Below are 20,873 nucleotides of genomic sequence, written 5' to 3'. Positions count from 1 at the left end.
ACCCATTTTATGCAATCGCACTGGAAATACCCAGAGTCCGTTCAAGCCTCTCCGGCAGGCTTCTATTGTTAATCAAATCCTCTTCTGTTGTTTTCTTCCGCATGGGCCTCTTCATTCAGGCCTTTCATGAAAATGGTCCTTCTCAGTATCCGTTGGAGTGCCCTCCTGGCAATCACTCGCAGCTTATTTGAAAGTCTCAATGTCTCAAGGCAGTGCACCAATATCTCTCCTCTGCGGCAGGCACTACAGATAGTGTGCTCTCCATTGATCATGGGCACAGATCATCTCATGCAGACCCAAGTATTATTAATCAGGAAAGAGCAACAGGCTGTCATACTCAGCAACACTTTCAGAATCCAACACTCGCTTTTCAGTGTCAGAGGATGCTCGGGCTGCTCTTTCATTTAATCATAGGTACCACAATGTAGTGCCTTTTGCCGGTCTTGGATCCTCCGGTGCACTGCCTTTCCGTTGAAGCAAAGAAAAGGGGTGTGTGGCCAAAACTCAGGCCAAGGGGCTCAATGTACTACCTACTGTCAGAGGTTACCAGCACATGACAGGTGAAAAACTAAAACCTCCTACTGTCAGAGGTTACCAGCACATGACAGGTGAAAACAAAATAACTGGAATCCTTCTCTTTCGCTCTTTTGCACTGAAACTGGTTCTGTGATGTCCAATGTCGTCTGATGGAGCAAGTACGATTCTTTGGAGATACCATGGATGGCGCGCTGGCGATCGCTGTCCAGCCTTGCTGCTTTTCTGGGTGCTGGGACTGTCACTGATGGGAATTAGCTTTTCATCAAAGCTCCGCAGGTTATTATGACTTAATCCCGCAGAACCTAGTGACGTAGGAAATGGGACACATTTATTAGTTACCTTCAATTTAGTACAAAAAAACAGTTTGTCTTTAACAAGAGGATTGCAAGCAGGTGGTCTGCAATCTGCGAGGGAGTGGCCATACGCCATGAGACAATTCTGGTCTGGAACACACTGTCATTCTCAAAAGTAATACAAAGACAGTAGGCAAAACAGTGCCTCCAGCCTCTTCAATTCATTTTCATGTGAGAGCATATCCTCTACCATCTAAAGGTAGATAGCGACATAGGGATTCTATCTGAATGGATGTCCTCACACATGATGACATCGTCTAATGGGATAAACATATTTTCTTCTCTCAATGATTAAGTCTAGGTGTTCCTAAATTCCTTATCTAGAACATCTCAAAAGAGAAATTGCATGATACAGATTATCAGGGACATGTAAATACCTCCCTTTAAATAACTGTGCATCATGTGCACTGTGCAATACACAGACTAATGATCAAAATGTGGAAACTCGTCTTATAATAGCATTGAGTCAGTTAACCAGTCCATCACTACCATGACGGTCAGACTGGAAAACATCGAGGTAGGCCCAAAGAAAATTCTTAAAAACCAGTCTTGTTATACAAAAGGGATTTATACATAATATGGGGGTCTCTGGTACATTACCGCAATCTGGAAGTGTGAACCTAATACAATAATAATAATAACAGAAGGCTAACAGGTGAAAGGAATATGGAAAAGGGAAAATGGAAAATGGGACTAGGACACAGCTAACATCCCCAATTACTAGGGACGATGCAACATCAATCAGGGGAGAAGTGACGAAAGAAAAATCTATAGGAAGAACAAGAAATTACTTGGGTGATAGTCAGGCATGTGACACAACACCAAGAGTGGGGGTGAAAGCGCCAGGATGCCCGCCGGGTGACAGTCACGCGCTATACAAGTACGTCTATACAAACATACATACATACACAAAAAATCAAAATAGTTCACAAACGTTAGCTCTACCGCTGGCCTCTACACCATATACGGTAATCTCAGCTAATGTTCCAGTTCCCTTTTTCAGGGGAAAAAAATTAAACCTTGTTTCCTTTATGGTACAAGGCCATACACTATTTAGGAAGCAGACCAAAACTGACTAATGTAATATAAAAATTAGGTCACCATGCACAAAAGTCACAGATCTATAATTTATCCTTACGTCCAATTCAGGATACATAAATTTAGGGCTGCCTGTTCCTTACAGGAAAGGGGGCAGCAATGTGACCAACTGTAGGTGAAACATTGTTTCCTGTATATCTCTTTTATTTTACTTCAATACTATATAGCCAAAATAGACATGCACTGGTGAAGTGTTGTCTGTCTCGCTCACAGGATGAAAAAATATCATATCTGTAAAATTTAGCGCAAATTCACCCAACTGTTGTACAGCGATATACATCGTCATGTAGAACCCTTCACAACACAGGTGAACTTGTAATAGTATCTAAAGTAACAACATAAAACAAAAACATGCAAAAAAAACGCACAAAACGCACATGTCAAGCCATCAGATATACTTGCTGTATATCAAGCACAAAAAGCATAGACAAAATAATAGCATATATAAATGAGCGGTGACGCATAACACGGTGTCAGGTTTAAAATCCTTACCCTCCCTTTTTGACAGTAGATCACCAGTTAGTGGATATCTGCTGTCAAATACAACTTTCAGACACACAGAACCAGCAAGAACAATTCATGATAGAACAAAATACACAAACATGAAAAACGCATGGACATTCTTTTCCAAAGGAGTTTTTGCAAAAACACATCTCATTTCAACCAACCAAACTCACGTGTCTTGTCAGCCTTAAAATCACCCAGAGCAATCCATGGATGATCTGTGAGCAGAAGCAAATAAAAAGAAAAAAAAATACACAACACACAAAAGAGAAAACATTTCTCATAACAAACAAATATGCTGCATAACTTGTAATCAGAAGACCAAACATGATACAAATTAACAGACACAAAAATAAATTTCCATTACTTAACTGTTATCATCTTGTCAGTCAGCTTGCAACATTCAGTCACCTTAATTTTAACTTTCTAAAAGTAGAATTGTTTCACTGACACTCCATATTAATTTAGCACCTACAATTTCCACTGTGAAAAAAAATAATTCTTAATTGGCAAATCGTTCTTACTTAGGCATGTAGCCTTCAAAATTTTAGTAAAGGGCTTCATCTTATTTTTTGTGTAAAACTTAATGCAATACCTCATTTTCTGTCACATAAAAGCAACTGTTCTTATGGAGAAACCAGAAAACCCTCCCTTTAGAGGCCTGTTTAGCAAGGTCATTCTGCATTTCACAGAGACAAGGCCCTAATTTAAAAGGTCATAAATGTCAACATGACAGCCTCCTTCCATTGTTTACAGGGAAACTAAAGATAACACCTCAGCGCGACTTGAGCAAGCCTGTTCAGCTCTACTAGCCCCCACCCTCTGCTCATTCTGAGGCTGACAAAGGCCTTCCTAATTCCTCCTAACCTGCAATAATTCACTCTATTTTGAAAAATAATGTCTCCTTTTTAGGCGCTAAAAAATTATCTCTGTTTCCAGATTATTAAACAACATTTACTGTGAATAATTCACAGAATCTAATAACACACATACCAGTTTTAGCACAAGTGCTTGTTGCAATGGTACATATTTCATCAACCTTAAATGAATCTCACTGGGCCATTTAAAAGCAAACCCCAAATGAGGACAGCCTGCAAATTTGTATTATACCTAAATGTATGCATTCACTGAAGCCTAAAAGCACTTTAAAGCGATTATAAATGGCAAAAATACCCAAATTCGACTTTGATATTTGGGGCACTTAAAAATAAATATCCTATAAGTATATTACATATTAATCATCCTCAGAATGTTCTTTACACATTACAGATATTAGACATTAGACATATCTCATGCAAATGCTTAGAAAAATGAGTTTTTTACGCCTGCGCTAAGTGAGATGTCATATGCTAATGTCCTCATTATGCAGTGCAACACAACTCAAATTAAATTATAATGCTAGGAGGTCACAGTATGAGCATTAAGCTTCATGAATAGTAAAAAAACGAATTTTGTAGCACTTATTTTTAATAATAATTTTTCATAATTTAATAATTATTTTTAATAAACTCAATCATTTTTGATAATACCACATATAAAAGCAAGCTGCATCCCTTGCCTATCATTTTTAGACGCATTCATTTATAAGCCTAAGCACAGAAGCCTAACTTAAAACATAACAAAATTTGGTGCCACATTTTTCTTTCTAAAAAGGACAATTTTTATTTAGCAACAGAGCCCAGAATATGCGTACAAAAATGCTTAAAGAGAGGAAACCCTTAATTGAAATGTCTTCCTGTAATACAAAATAATGAAGAAATGCTAGAAGTTGGTTTTTCTACAAAAACACACCATTCGTTTTTAGGGGCCTTTTTTATTCCTAGTGAATGTGAATTTTAATTTTATTTTTTTAAGCATTTAGACATTTTGCCTAATAGACTGAAAACATTAAAAAAAACACAAACGCACATTTGAGCTCATTTCAGACATAAACAGAAAGGGGTGAAACACTCAGGACACACAATACGGCGCGCTTTAGCCATGCATTTCATAAATAGCGCCATCGCTATGTACTTACCGAAGTTGCACTAATGGGAAAACCACATAGACATTTAAACACACAGTTAACCCACAAATCAATACTCAGAACAAAAAATAAAGGACAGCCCACAGACTGTACTTAAACCAAACTATTTGCAAATACTAGTTGTAAGTCATATTTACAAGAAATGCTTCTCAATAGTGTTCCAAAAGACTGCAAAAACAGCTGCATATCCAAGAAGCCAAAACACACTTAATTCACTAGCTTTGGCTGGCAGAACACCAAAAAATCGCTCTGCATATCTTCATTTATAAAATTGCGCAGAACAAAGGATCCTTGTTTTGTATTATGTCATATTTTAATTCCCTGGGGATTACAGAATCACCAAGGAAGAAATATGTTTGTATACTTAAACCTATTTAAGTATTCCTTCTAGGAGAGCCGGCTAATTAATTTCACATCACACTATGGTACCTTCCAAATAAAGCCACACATTCTTATGTGAGCTTTTAAACAGGCATGCCAAAAATATTGCAAAATATACAATATTATAATCAATGTAGTGCTTAATGTACCTTTCGTACGTGCACCGTTCAACTAAACCAAATAGAGAAAATTCTCCTCATTACCTGTTCTACACAAATTGCAATTCGCATATACAAACCTATACAAATCCAAAGTTGGCCAACACAAATTCAAAAGTTCCAAAGTTACAGTCCTAAATTTGCTAAGACCAGGCATCTTATAGCTCACTAATCTAGCTTCAAACTTCAAGGGGTTATCAAAAACGATATACTCGCAAATATACGAGCCCCTCGGCTTTGGTAATTGCAATAACCAAATCAAAACCAAGAAACCAACCCCTCGGCTTTGGTAATTGCAATAACCAAATCAAAACCAAGAAACCAAACAAAGTCGTGGGAGCGACCCACTTGTACTTCTTATTCTTACTAATCAAAAGGTTATCCGAATCCTAACTGTCAAGTTCTACATGACCTAACGGTCTTTTTTAGAATACTCACGCCAAAAAGGTTCTCAGTCAGGAGTGACATCATGTGGAGGATCAAAATCAGGAAGATCAGAAATTTACTGGGCTGCAGAAACAAACCATCTCCAGAATCCCTGTGCACAGAGTACCTCCTTTTTAGAATCCTGTTCTGTCTTCCTCAGTAGAATTCAGTCCTCTGACAAGATCACTCCCACAGATAGTCACTTCTCTGATGAAGCCCACGTTGGCTGCGCCATTTGAAGAAATGTAGTCTTCATTCTCAGGGAATACTTACTAATAGAAAAAAAAGAACTTGGCACAGAAGCTGAAAATATGAAAAGGCATCTTTATTAAACTTAATAAGTGAGGCCACGTCACACAGAAGCCGTAGCAACTGAATGAGGTAGTCTGAGGAGTACGGAGAACAGAGGCCTTATATATGCTGAGGGTTACAAAACTCAGCATAAAAGTAAGGGGCAGTCCTTGCTTTTGCAAGCATGCAAAAAATGCCTAACATGGACATGCAAGGTCTGCCAAACGACAAACCCATTGTACAGTTGTCCGGCCCATATTCAATCATTGAACAAACCCAACATTCTTCTTTAGACAAGCCGGACAAACCCATAATAAAAAAGGACCACAACCCATATCGTAAATAGACCATAAAAGAAGAAACAGAAACAGATAGAAGTAGGATAAGGCATGTTTGTGTGCAGTAAAACTTTATGATGTCCTGTGCTCTGATCCTTAATCTTGATCAGCTAAAGGGAAGGAACTGTTTTAGCAAGGTCAGCTTCAGGCAACAGGGTCAGTTCACTCAGGTCAAACAGGAGTCAGCATGAACTCGAGCTAAGGTGTACATGTCCTTAAAAGACTAGTTCAGCCACAATCATCGGCCTATGTGAGGGCAACCACAAAATGGCTGCCATACACAAAATGGAACCCACGGGTTCAGAATTCACAGAACCTCACCTCACCCCTTTAGGAAGGGGTTTAGAGTATCCAAGTAATGCTAGCACGGAGTCAGGTACAAGAACTAGCTTTGTGATATGGCTCAATTCCTTAAACACCTCTGCCCAAAATGTCGAAATACCTGGACACCCCCAAGCCAAATGAAGAAAGTCAGCTACCTGTGCCCTACAACGGTCACAGGGCCTACTATCCCGCAACCCATATCTGTGCAGCCTCTCCGAGGTGTAATATTCCCTGTTAAGGTATTTAAAATGCACCAGCTGGTGACGGCCGTTAAGGGATATGCGTTTCACACTCATGCAGCAATAGGTCCACATGGCGTCATCAATAGCTATCTCTAAATCTCGCTGCCACGCCAAACGGGCCTTCGTGTACTGGTGCACCCAGTGTGACATAGATATGCTATATAGTCTGGCAGCCATGCGTTTCGGGGATGCAGCGCCTATAATGTACATTAACGCTGCCACCTCCGGGGGTTCAAGATATTCTTCCCCTAGCAATTCTCTAAGCTCCTGCCTAATTCTATGGAATTGGAATCTGGTCAGTAAGGTGGGATGTTGATCAACATTACTAAGGTTTTCCCAGACCTTGCAGATTACACCTGCAAACCATGTGTACTCCTAACGTGCTCAGTGCTTTAGTGACTCCCTTTTCATTACAAGGGGCTATCCAGGTGCACCAATCCAGAGGAACGTTCGGAGAATACAATATAGCTCCCGCCTGCAACTGTAGAAGTTGATGCCAGGCATTTGCAGTGGAGTTAATTTAGTCCAGGTTACAGGCCCTTCGGTCAACATTCTGAAACAGCATTGCAGGCAGTGGCAATGGTGCAGCAACCTCCGTTTCTAGCCTAAGATGCGGAATATCAGGAGCGCCATGAATCCAATAGTGAGCATGGGCACATTGTGCAGTTCTACAATACAATTCAAAATCCGGGGCTCCCAGCCCACTTATAGAATATGGTAAAACTACAATTTGCCATTTAACTCTCGGCTGCTTTCCCGCCCACGCCAGCCGGACCATCAATGTCGTAAGGCGATGAAAAAAAGGCCTTCGGAAGTACCATGGGGATATTCGTGAATAAGAATAGCAATCTCGGAAGTACCGCCATTTTCATGATAGATGTTCTACCCAACACCGACAGGGGAAGCGTAATCCATCTCTCCACATCGTCCTCCAACTTATGAAAGGTTGCCCATAGTTTTCCTGGAAAACTATCTCGGAGTTCGTGTGGATTCTAATGCCTAGGTATCGCACAACGTCCGTGGTCCATACGAGGGGATAATCCAGAACGAATTCAGAGGTATTCGACGTAAGAGGAAAGATAATTGACTTGGACCAATTAACCTGAAGTCCCGATAGTCCGCCAAAGCGCACCACCTCCTGTAGTACAGCTGAGAGGTTAGTTTCGGGGTGCCTAACATACAACAGCGTGTCATCAGCATAAGTAGAGACAATAATTGTATAGTGTGGAAAACATACCCCCGGTTCTGGTGGTATTCCCACAAGGCGAACGCAGGGGCTCCGCCACCAAGGCATACAATAACGGCGACAGGGGGCAGCCCTGACATGTGCCCCTGGTAACGTGTATAGGGTCCGAAACTATGTTGCCAATTTTTATACGCGCCGTAGGTTTGCTGTATAAGGTGGCCAGCAACTGTAAAAAGACCGGGCCTACTCCCATCCTAGATAAGACATGTGTCATTAATGGCCACTCGAAAGAGTCGAATGCCTACTCTATATCAAAAAAAAAAAACGCAGCTGCTGGCGTGTCCGGTTTGATGTGTTGCAGTGCACCAAACACAGTGCGTAAATTATATGTGAGGTTCCTGCCTGGAACGAACCCCGCCTGCTCCGGAGCAACAAGAAGTGGGACCAGCAGAACCAACCTATTGGCAAGGACTTTTGCAAACAGTTTAGTTTCCACATTGAGCAAAGACAGGAGACGGTATGAGGCACAGTCAACCGGATCCTTGCCAGGTTTGAGAAGCGTGATTATCACTGCCTCTGACATGGTAGGCGGCATCGTCCCAGAAACGCAAATATCATGGAACAGCGTAGCTAGCTGTGGGAGCAGTAGGTCGATAAAAGATCTGTAAAACGTGACAGTGAGGCCATCAGAGCCAGGAGCGCTACCTGCCCGCATAGAGGTCAAAGCCAGCAAAATTTTGTCTCTTTCTACAGGCCGCATGAGAAATTCCCTGTGCACGTTTGACAGCCAGGGTAGTTTAATATATGCTAAATAATCAACAATATCCTCATCCGCGGCTGCAGCTCGAGTGGCATACAGTGATGAGTAATACTGGCGAAATCTATCCGCTACTTTCTTGGCGTCCGCCAACACCAAGCCTTCCGCTGACCTGTGACGCTTCCCGACGATGCCTAAGTAGTCGAGCCAAGACCCCACCAGGTCGGTCCCTCTCTCCGTACGTTCGGGTCACGGCATATTTGCCCAGATGTTTAACTTCATCATCCGCTAGCGCACCTTCAGGCACTGCATCGGAACCCTGCAGCAGTCTGCCCTCTAGGTCCCTAATCTTTCCCTCTAGATCTTGCAGCCGCTTGCGTATGGACCGGAGAACCCCCGAGTTCTTGGCTATGCTAATCCCCCGAATATAAACTTTAAAGGCCTCCCAAACGATTTGATATTCATCATCAACCGATTCTACATTCTTTTCAAAGAAAAGTTCCATAGCTTCAGAATGCTCCTCCTTAAACACCGCATCAAGCAAGGAATAGGGAGGGAAGCGGCAAGTGAATGGCGGTATGCACATGCCAGGCGTCTCCAGCACAAGACGAACCGTAGAGAGGTAGGAAAGCGTGCGGGGCAGTACTTGACAAGTGCGAATTTTCTTGCAAAGTGAGCTAGAGGCAAGCCAATAGTCAATTTGTGTATGGATATTATGATATGCAGAATAGTGCGTGTAAGCCCCCTCGTGTGGGTGCTTCCTACGCCAAACATCACGTAGATCAGACCCAATCAAAATACTATTTAGCTCCCTGGCTGCAGCCGTCGTGCGGGCCTCCCGATCTATCCAAACAGGGGCCACGTATCAGGTTGAGATCTCCACCCCACAGCTGATACAACCCTCTATGGCAACCTACCACCCGTGTCAGGTCTGTGAAAAATGCAGGGTTGTCAAAATTGGGACCATATATGTTGACTAACAGCAGATCCATATTCTTACCTCTGCATCTAGTGAGTGCATATCTCCCGGTAGTGTCAGTGGCTAGTGGTATGAGAGTGAGAGCAGACTTAGGATTGACCCATGTGAGGACTCCTCGTGCATGTGTGGTAAAAAAAGCAGCATGTACCGTCCCTAATAGGCCCCTGCAACGTAACATAGGGGAGGTAAGCAGGAGATGCGTTTCTTGCATATACACTACATCAACATGGTGTCTCTTCAAGTAGGCTATGACCTTTCGGACCATCCTATGATCATTCAGTCCACGAACATTCCAAGTCAATATTTTAATTGTGTCAACCTCTGGGTTGTGCCCTTCTTCAGTCACCTGTGTCGTGAAGACGTCCGATACTACCATCACTCAATATTATGTATCTAAATGGAACTCTGCTGCAGGCAAAATCAAATACAGACAATATGCAACTTAGCATGTGACCCAAACCCCAAACCCCCACCACCCACATCAAGGCCCCCCCAGCCAGGACCTGAAGAAGCAAACACACGAAGTAGCCCAACATCAGAACGCACATTTTGCTAATTAAAACAAAATGCCCCCACCACCCACTTCTTCCCACCCTAAAATACTGCAAAAACAAGAGACCCTGTGTGTGTATCACTCGGGGGCAGACGTTGCCACCTATGCCCTAGTAGACCAACCTGTGGCAAAATATACGTTAGTCCGCACAGTGACATAATAGTATTATCCATTGGCACACAAGAAAAGTAACTTACATTACGTAACCTGAAGAACAAGCGGCCAATACTTTGAGATAAGTGCCCCATCATAGACAATACAATACCATGAAAGCACGTCGAACCCACCCGCCCAAAAAGACACTCAAACACAGTATAGTAACACCCAGTGACATTAGCACGAGTTCCTTATCTGAGATATCTGCAAATACCGTGGTCAGTCCTGCTCATCAAGCGATCCCCCTGCAGCCTCTGCGCCCACAGTCTTTTCTGGGCTGCCCCTCTGTTCCCTGAACCAGTCCTTGATCGCTTTCTGCAATGCCTTTGGGTCAGTAAAGAATAGTAATCTGCCCTGTCGATTAATCCGGAGTCGGGCAGGGTACAGCATCGCATAGTCAATATTCTTTTCCCTCAGCTGCTTTTTGAGTGGTACAAACTGGCGTCGCGCCTCCTGGACCCTCGCTGTAAAGTCAGGAAACAGGGCGAGCACTGAACCCTCGTAGTGGAGCTATTGTTTCTCCCTTGCGACTCTTAGTGCAGCATCCCGACCCAAGGATCGCTGCGCCCGCTCAACCACAAACATGGAAGAAAAAGTGTCGCAGCCCAGCAGCTGTACCAGCAATTTCCCCACAAATTGTTCCATGTTCCCAGTGGGTGTTGATTCCGGCAGGCCCGTGATGCGCAAGTTGCTCCTCCTCGATCGTGCTTCCAAATCCCCCGCCTTGTCCTGTAGGGACTGTACCATCTTTTCCATGTGTTTGCGACTTGCCTCAACGTCCGTCTGAGCTTCCTCCACCTCGGTTAGCCGCCGTTCCGCAAATATCAAGACGTTCCGCATGCTTGTCCACTCTTTTCGACATCCTGTCCATGCGGTAGGAGAGGGAGTCGATCTTCGTGCCAAGCACCATAAGCGAGTTATGGAGACCTTTTTCCAACGAGGTCAGCATGGCTTTGATATCACTGTTTGGCAGTTCCGTGGGTCGCTCCCCGCCTGCTTCCCTTTCATCAGCCGATAGCGCCCGATCCCTGGGCCGGCGCTTTTCAAAGGATAGCTTCTGTTGGGTCTTGTCAGTCCGGCCCATTTTGATTACCAGGCGCCTCAGTCCCCCAGCTTGCACCTCTTTTTGGTGCAGATCAACATTTGGTCAGCCTCTATGCTGATAATGTCATCTTCTCAATCACCTAGCCCTTGACTTCCCTCCCGGCTATTGACGCTGAACTCCAGGAGTTCGGGATGTCCTCCGGGTAAATATGCACAAATCACAAATCTTAAATCTCACCTCTAAACCTCACACAGAACATACTCTGCGCTCTCAGTTTGACTTCCTTTGGGTCACTGAGGACCTCCTATATCTAGACCTGGGCCTAAGCAGAAGTCTTCTTAAGACCGCAGAAGCCAACTATTGCAAGCTTCTTGACCTAATTCGCACAGATTTGATACCGTGGCAACGGCTCCCACACTTGTGGTTTGGTAGAATTGCCATGGTAAAAATGAACGTCCTTCCCAGAGCCCTGTACATTTTCCAAACCCTTCCTCTACTTCCATCTCCAGGCTTGATTAACACTCTTCAAAGCGAGATTGAGCGTTTTATATGGGGGAAAGCAAAACCCAGCCTGCAGAAACAGTTTCTTCAGTGCTCAAAACAAGAGGGGGGCCTTTTGATACCCAATATGTCCCACTATTACTAAGCCGCGCAGTTGGCCTGGTAGTAGTGGTGGCGGTGCAGGTGGAGTGGAACTGCACTCTCACGAGGAAAAATTGGGGCTTTATGGACCAGACAGTAGTGGGATCACACGTTTGGAGGGAGGTGTGGTTGCCTCAGCCCTATGGAGCTTGTGGGCTCTATCCTCCCATATCTTCCCATGTAACTCGCCCGACACTTCAGATCTGGGACAAAGTTGCGAATACGGCGGGACTCGCCAAGTTCCCCTCGCCTATGACCCCCCCTATTCTCAAACCCAGACCTCCCTCTGGGCATGGCTCAGAACGTTGACAAATAATCGGTCATGGGTGGGTGTAAGCGCATAGGATGCCTTTTTGACCACAATGGACCCATACCATTTGACCAACTCAGAGAGTCCCATTTGACCTCTGAAGAGATACCATTTGACCAACTCAGAGAGGTCTATGATTTGCTGGAAACAGACCGTTTCACCCATACGTAAATGACACACTGTCAGATGAGGAGTGGAACAACATTTTCTATAGGGACCAGATCCTGAATGATATTGATCGACCTTCCAACACTTCAATTGCCAGGTTCCCCACATCCACACTCTTAGGACTACCCAATGCACTCACATTCCCACTCCACTCCATTAAATGTAGGCAGATAGCCCCGACACCCATTGACACACACCGAGTTTTGTTGTCCAGCTGGAGTACAGACAGAATCCCTGACCATCCGCAATGGCTTCACCAGGTTTGGTCGCTGCTAGGCATGAAACGTCAGTTGATGGCAACCCATGCGATAAGTCGGCATGCACTAAAATCTGGACCACTTTCAGCTCTATCCTTTCCTCTGAGTTTCGGGAGCTGACTTGTCCTAAATACCTACTCATTTTGAGGCTAATGCCAGACAACCAAGAAGAGGATAAGAGTCTGGATAGCACTTAGGTTAAACTTAGACCTGTGATTTCTCCCTTGACTGCAACAATTCCGTGCAACTGGCTCGTTCGGACGGGGTTGGGGTGAGGGGAAGTAGTAGGGTTTTGTGATTTTTGCCCCTGATTTGGGGGGAAATGTTCCTCTTGTTTTGGGTTTGAAATCTTTAATTTGGCTGTCCTAGCGGTTATGCACGTTAGATGGTACCTCACAGGTGTTAACCAGAGACAGCACCTGGTTTAATTTGTTAATTGGCATGTATATGGTCACCTAGTCCGATTTAGGCTTCACTTCTGAGATGCGGCCAACCCACGATGGGTTGTAGGCGACATGCTGTGTAACCATTATCTAATTGTATGAACCAATAGAATGCTTTGTGTGTTTGGCACACCGGATTTGTCATTGCGGCCGGCCTACCAGGGTTGTAGGCAATATGCTGTGTATTGGCTACTCTATTTGCTTTGCCAATAAAAAAGGGATTTAATTCTAAATGTGGATTACTCACAGTAAACCATCACATGCATGAAAAAACATGAAGCCCAAATGATCTACATTACCTTTATTTTGCGAGAGAACCACATTGCCCTTATTAAAAAGCATTGTGATTTCACCATGAATACGTGAATACAACTTGAGTGATTCCTTCAAAGAAGCTACTTCCATGGTAATCCGGAACCTAGCTAAGATCACACAATGATCTCGGACTTTTTTCAGTTCTTCTAGTTGGTAAATATTGGAAGTTATGTCCAAGCATTTTAGCAAAGAATCTTACAACACAATTTTAATCTATGATTCATTCCAATCGGACATGATTTGTGTAAGTCTGTCTGACAACTAACAACATCAGATGGAATTAGCATGTTTTCTACCATGCCCAAATTATTTCCTCTTCTACTCACCTGCCACCCTTGAGCATTTAAAATACTTTCATGCCCGTTCCTGGGAAGTTGGGTTAAACATTATTGAAACATTACATTTTGGTTGAAATCTTAAAACTATGCCTAATTGGCCTTTATTACCAACCTTAAGCTCTAGTCTGCTATATTGACACATTGTTGACATCTTTTGAATAATTTTTGTTTCACTCCATACATTGACTATCCCCCATACATCACCCTCATACATAAAGATTAATGTTGCAGTGAACAAATTATCTGCAGATGACATTCTCTTGCAAACCGGCAGTACAATCTATACTCTGGCTTCTCTGGAAGTACTAAGATTCCTATCTCTACCTCCCACTCCCCATCCCCTCCCCACCACCCTCTTCCAGGATTGCTAATCAATGTATGCTACTAATTATCTGTGAAACTTTCAACAGTATTGATTTTATAATGTCTATTACATTTTCTACTAAGTTCCTCTGAATAGATAATTTGTTTGTTGTCCTAGGATAAATGTTTAGGGTGCAATACACTGTTTTTGTAGGTGACAATATGGCGTGTCCTAAACTTTTTTAAGGGTTGACTTTATTTTGGGGATGGGGAAGGCCAGTAATGATATGATGCTTAATGTATGAAAACGTTGTTTCTGTGTAAAACCAAAACATTGCACTTCCTAACTTATGGCACTGAGCACTTATGACAAGGAGCCAACAATAATCTTGAATCAACGTAGGTTAACATTGGGAGATTGCATTTATTCAACCGAGCAATTACAGCACCACCATATTATGATTAATTGGGATGGGAAAGTATTCACAAATTGATGAAATTGCATTCTGTAATATTTTTTAATAAAATATTTTGTAGGAGCAAAGTTAATTGGCCCTGCAGGTAGGTTGTTGGAGGCTTCAGTGTCTTATAAGGAGTGGCTATGTACAGTCATTGACCACATGCTCACACAAAATGTATCTGGTGTCCCTTGTTTTCTCATGCAGTAGGAGCGCATGGCCCAGACGTTTAGCCTAAACTGCTCATTTTGGCTTTATAGATTTGCATAATTGCACTCCTCTCAATGGAATAAGAACGCTAACGATGAAGAAAAATGTCAGTGATTTAACTGAAACATGGCAATTTTTTTATTTTATTCTCCTCATAGTGTAACCTAATGATTCATTGATTTGACTGCAGTTTCATAGTAAGGCAAGCAAACACTTTCCTTTCTGTTTTCACTTGTGTAGAAATGGAGCTTCCACAGTGGTCACGTCGATATTTGGAGGAATCCTCCAAAATGAGGTGAACTGCTTAATTTGTGGAACAGAATCTAGGAAATTTGACCCATTCCTAGGTAAGTGATTTAGGTTTATAGGGCATCTAAAGTTCTCAATAAAATTGTCATGTCACTGGATTGAAGATGTGCAGTTGAATTTAAGTTTAAGTGGAGTATTGTCTACAAATGGTACGAGAATGAAAGCCTTAAATCTGCTGCAGTGGACGTTTTGATTGATTGCCAAAATTTAAGGTGCCAGAAAAGATTGGACATAAACTAAAAAGTTTACTGAAATGATAGTTTTTGTGGCAATATGCTAATTGTAAGAGCATCCAACATGGTTAAACAATTCCACCCCCCTTACCCCACGTTTCACCACCCTCCCCCCCCCCCCCATCCACCCCTGTTAGTAACTTAACCAGACAAGATATTAAATATGTTTTTATTCACATAACGGAGAAAAACAAATTTGAATATGTGTCTTTTTTACATAAGGTAAAAGGTATTGAAATCCTTGATGTATTGATTTACTTTGTTAGCCTCTCCATGGTTAGTAGGAGTTGTCTGTTTGGAGTAGTTTTGGGCTGCTGATTGTGGTGTGAGACACTTTTGTGATGCTCCCCATATTTTAAGTTTGTGGAGCATCTTTAAACGGCTTAATAAACTGGAGTCAACTCATTGATACAATTTACTGAATTTTCTTAAGATGGTGGAATAAGTTAGTTTATATTACATTACTCTTGCCTTGAGTCTACTTAAACCATAAATTAGTGTTTTTTCTAATACCCTGTTCTGTGTTCAGTTTGTGCTTAACAGTCACCATCCTGTACATTAATTACTATGTATTGCAAGGCTGTGTGAAAATTATTTCTTAACTTGAGCCTGGCAATAATTCTCAGCCAGACGAATCGGACTCAAAATAGAATTTTGCAAAAATGGTTTCTTGGGTCTAGTTACAGAATAGGACCACAAAAACCAAAAGTCTCCTATCAAAATCGCTAAACTGGTATCCAGACACAGGTAAATGTATTTCTGTAGGAGAAACAAATAATGCAAACACAAGGAGATGATGGTTGGAGCACTGAAACTTTTCAGACACTCACCCCCAGTTACAGATCTGGGTTGAATTTATCATCGTTCTTAGGCTCACTTCACCACCTCAGTTCAGACCCAGCTATATGCAAATCAGTCTTGATCCTGTGCCTCTTGGGAGCAGTCCAAATGGGAGAAACAAATAATTATGTATAGTAAAACTAGAAATAAATGTAAGATGCTGTCCATGTTTTAGATCTCCTACAATATTAATGTAAACTTAAAGGGAAGCTTTATTCAAAGACGTTGTTTACTAGGAGTATGACTCCCTTATAGGGTTTCCACTTTACCTTTCGAATGCCTTTATACTTTAACCCCACCTTAGGCAGGTTTTATGTGGCTTTTCATATTTTTCACTAGGAATTACAATGTGAGAATATCCTGGAAAGACACAAGCATGTGAATCTATGAAAGATTCAATACTGGAGAAAGTAAGAAACCCAAGACTAGTTTCACACTCATTGGGGCCTCTCAGTTGAGTGCAGCTTGGTTCCAGTGGCACAGAATTCCATCCACTGTATGTTTTATTGTCATTTTACTGAGAAAGACATGACACAATGCACGTATAAGGAAGCATGTGTAAAGCGTGAAATAAAACAACAGTATTATCAAAATTCCAAGCTAAATTTATAGGCCCTAACTCTAGGATAAGCATCATGTTGTGGGCATGTCCTACATTGCACCTACTGTGTTCCGTAACAAAGCTGAATGCTCCTCAGACTGTATGAGATCCAAACGATTTGCCAGTCGTTGGCCTGAGGGCATCTCTGGGTCCCGTGCAGCGATGGGCAACAGCATTCCATCCATCACCTTGTTGTTGCAGTTGATGCCCCGTGACAGGTATGCCCAGATTTGGGTCCCTTGCTCACTGTGCTATTGGACTCACGCTAAACCCTACTGCTGAGCCCCAAGTAGAGCGAAACCGACTGGGGTTGCATATGATCCCTTCTGGAGGGGGCCTCCCCTGGCAATTTGACACAGACAGTGCCTCAGGTGGCAGTTTGGGACATACTGTTCCCATTAGCAACAGGGTTGATACTGATTTGCATAAGGTGGGACTCTGACTAGAGTGGCATGGTGGGTGAAAAACAATAGACTGGAATGCAGTCCCAAGCAATTGCCACGATTAATGCAAGCATTCCAACTCAAGTAGTTGCAATACCAATAATGCCTGTAGGACTAGTAATGCCTGTACATGATTTAGAGTAGGGAAACAGTGAAAAAATACATTAATTGATTACATAATGTTACTGAATGATTATTGCAGTCAAGCCAGTTAGATATTAAAAACCTCCAACTGAAAAACAGTGAGTCTACAGACTGACCTTAGTGGAAAACTAAAAATACCAACATCCAGACATTTTACATTGACGGAACAGATCGCACCAGATTTTGGAACGTTATATGGAAGCCTTTTCCTGTCATTAGATGTCAGACTGTTCAACTGCTTTTAATGAACTTAAGATGCTTAACATCTGGTATTTGTTCTCCTCACCACTGGATATATGCAAGTGCTAGAATAGAGTTAATAAAGTGCTGTAGGTTGATTTCAATGTATCGCTTCTGAACATAAACCTGACTGATCTTTTTCAGTCTCTGTAAGCTCCAGTAAACCTTGAAACAGGATGAGAAAGTTAAAGTCTCATTTTGATGGTTTTAGATTTATAAGCCAAATCTTCCAATATGTAGTGATAACTAAAAACTTTACTGATGTCAGTGGAGCGCATGTTTTGGGTCAGAAAGAATGTTATTTCTCAAGCCTGTTGGGATTCTATTATAATTGACCTCAACTATCACAATATTTTATTATTCACAGTCTAATATGGGAAGTTTTAACTCTTTTATGCCCTCGATCTACTCTCTCCCTCCAGCTTTATAAAATGTGTAACTACAACAACAACAACAACAACAAGGTAATGGGTGGAATGGTGGAATTAATCTCACTGGCAATCACTCAAGAACTACGTGCCAATCAGCCTTGACCCTGCTCCATTAGGAAAAAATGTGTAGCATTAACTCTGTGTACTAGTTTAACTTCTACACTTTTCATTCTTTTGCAACAGTGAGATCTAACTTACACAGGTGTTTGTTTTTTCAGGTTCCATTCTGTTCTTTTCAAATCATGTTAGTCAAATTAAAGAAAACCCATGCCCCTTCATCAATCGGCATGCAGGTTACAGCTTTTGACTAGGCATGTAGCATTTCTGGCTAAACACAGATACATGACCTAACTTCAGTAGCTTTATCCTATTTACCTCTTTGGATGGCTTCTTTCATTATTCATAAACCAGAAGCCGAAGATTTAGGGAGATGATAATATGGGCCATCAACTCTGTCTAGAAATGTGTCTGCCTCAATTGGAGTCATTCTCAGATTTTGTAGAGTATGTATTATAAAAAGACTGCAGTGTTGGTTTTCCTTGACGACACCCTGTTCCACTCATATGAATATGCAGTTTTGATTATCGTACCATTCTTCCATGAAGAAACCTGATAGTAACGTACTTGTTTTCCCACCAGACCTTTCTCTAGACATTCCCAGTCAATTCAGAATAAGGCGTACCAAGAACCAAGAAAATGGACCAACATGCACCTTACAGGGTAAGTATAAACTCAACATGACATTCTAATAAATGCCTGATGTAACTTTGTCTCAGTTTTACTTACTTTTCAGTCTACTGTGTTTGAGCATAATTTTTTTAGGTTAGGTTACTTTTACAGGGTGTTAGAATATATTGAAAAAGGATATCCTTGTGCTTCATCAAACAACATTAGTAGGTTTCTAGCCCTTTCAGTGCATTGATTTTGTCAACTCCATGATTTCCCTCATTTTGTTGTTGAGGTTTGTCTCATGCAGAAAAACATGCAGTATTGCTTTCCCATTAGTAAGTAAAATAAATACTCTATATTTTTCCTTTGCTCGAGACAGCCACACCACATCCTAAGCTCTTCCTAGAAACCCGTTGGATTCTCTGAAATTATTTTAGAGAGCAGAGACTATACAGACATGGTTATGTGCAGGTGCCTTTATGGTAGTATTTGTGATTAATACAATCAAAAATGGAGTGGGGCATCTGGGCCTGGATGGATCTTGTTGAAAAATCTGTGGGATCCTCAACAGCCATGTGTTTTGCAGTTGGCGCAATCATGGGTGGCAGCATCATTATTGGGTCTTTTGTGCCTCCCCAGGAGGTGATGCCAAGAGGTTTGCAGCGATCTGTTCATGAAAAGGACCGCCCTGAAGGACGGGAGAGGCCGGATCACAGAAAACAAGCTGCACCAACAAGAGGGCAGCCAGATCGCCCCCCTCACCCCTCTTTTACATCCTACGGGACATATCCAAAGTGAAAATAAGCTGAGAACAATGTTTTATCAATTGCTGGAATGAACATGACCGGCTTATAAATTTGATCCTGGGGAAAGTGTTCCACCTGCCTTGAGTAATAAATAGAAAGGGGGACTACGTCCCCCTTAAATTATGGCCCTGACGAAAGCCAACGACCCAGCAAGGGTGCATGTGGGTTGAAACATGTATACCAGTGTTTTTCATGATGTGAAGGGTACATTGCATGTCCTACCCTCACATCCACTTTTGTTTTCAAAACATACCCTTGTTTCTTTTATTAAATCAACTCTCCAACAAGAGGTAATTTTAATCTACTTTTTCATGAACTGATCCCTGCAAACCTCTTAAGATCACCTCCTGGTGGAGACACAAAAGACCCTATGATGATGCTACCAACCATGATCACGCCGATGGCAAAACACACACCAATGGTGGAAAATGCCTGTTGAGGGTCCCACCGATTTTTTCATCAAGATCCCTCCAGGCCCAGATGCCCCACTCCACTTTTGATTGTATTGCTTTATGACTGGAAGCTGTGTGAGACCACGAGATGCTTCTACTTCCCTCCCTTGATAATTTGTAGTATATGTGATTAGCCATAAGCTGTGGTAATTAGCTGAGAGAGTACTTCCATTATAGTGCATAGACAATGGAGTGTCCATGCATTGTAATGAATGTGCATTACGATCATGTTTGTTTCCAGTACACACTCAGAATACAGCGCCCATGCAGCCCCACAGAGCTCCATGCTGTTGCACTGCAAGCTCTGCATGTGTCAGCAGCATATGGGCTAGCATGATCTAGCATGACACTCTGCGTGTGCAAGCAGAGCCAGGCCCAGTGCTCTTCATTACTCTTCTGTGAATGGGGCCACTGCAACTCTTGCCTTGACCCTCTGGCCCTCCCCATCCCCCAACCCTTCTGCTTTATGGTATCTCTCATAGCCCCTGAAGAGTGAGCTTGGAGTAGAATGCCTGCCACAAGAGGGCGCAGTTGTGGACTACGTAGAGTTTTGGGTATTCTTGGCCATGTATCACCGGAACAGATCTGGCAGTTAATATAGGGAAAGTTGGATGTTGGTCACATCATACACATTCTCTGCCTACTAGAGGAACATAAGTCAAAGACTTAGAAAGGCCTGTGTTCAGTTCAAACCCAAATCATTATAAAGTTGAGAAAAACATATATTGGTTTAGTACTGCGTGCCCCAAGCAAAACCGTGCAGTTTGGCGTGTCTTATTAGATGTGCACCAAGAGATTGCATTTGCAGAGTGCAGAGAGGGCACAAAAGATACTGATCCATGGTTTTTTTTAACAACACATTTTTTTGAATTTTCAGCGTTTCAGATGGACAAGGTCCAATATGAAA

The 20,873-nt window shown here is 42.3% G+C and overlaps 1 protein-coding gene across 1 annotated transcript in view; it reads left to right on the top strand.

Moving 5' to 3' along the window:
* The window catches only part of USP3 (ubiquitin specific peptidase 3), a 266,304-nt gene that overhangs the window by 149,066 nt on the left and 96,365 nt on the right, over positions 1–20,873 (top strand). Inside the window, exons 10-11 of the mRNA XM_078685262.1 lie at positions 15,039–15,145; positions 18,679–18,759. Coding sequence (XP_078541388.1) covers positions 15,039–15,145; positions 18,679–18,759 — 188 coding nt within the window. The remainder of the gene's footprint in view (positions 1–15,038; positions 15,146–18,678; positions 18,760–20,873) is intronic.

Source organism: Lissotriton helveticus, chromosome 3_2, assembly GCF_964261635.1.
Source record: "Lissotriton helveticus chromosome 3_2, aLisHel1.1, whole genome shotgun sequence".
Classification (NCBI taxonomy): Eukaryota; Metazoa; Chordata; class Amphibia; order Caudata; family Salamandridae; genus Lissotriton; species Lissotriton helveticus.
This window is presented reverse-complemented; position numbering and strand designations above follow the sequence as displayed.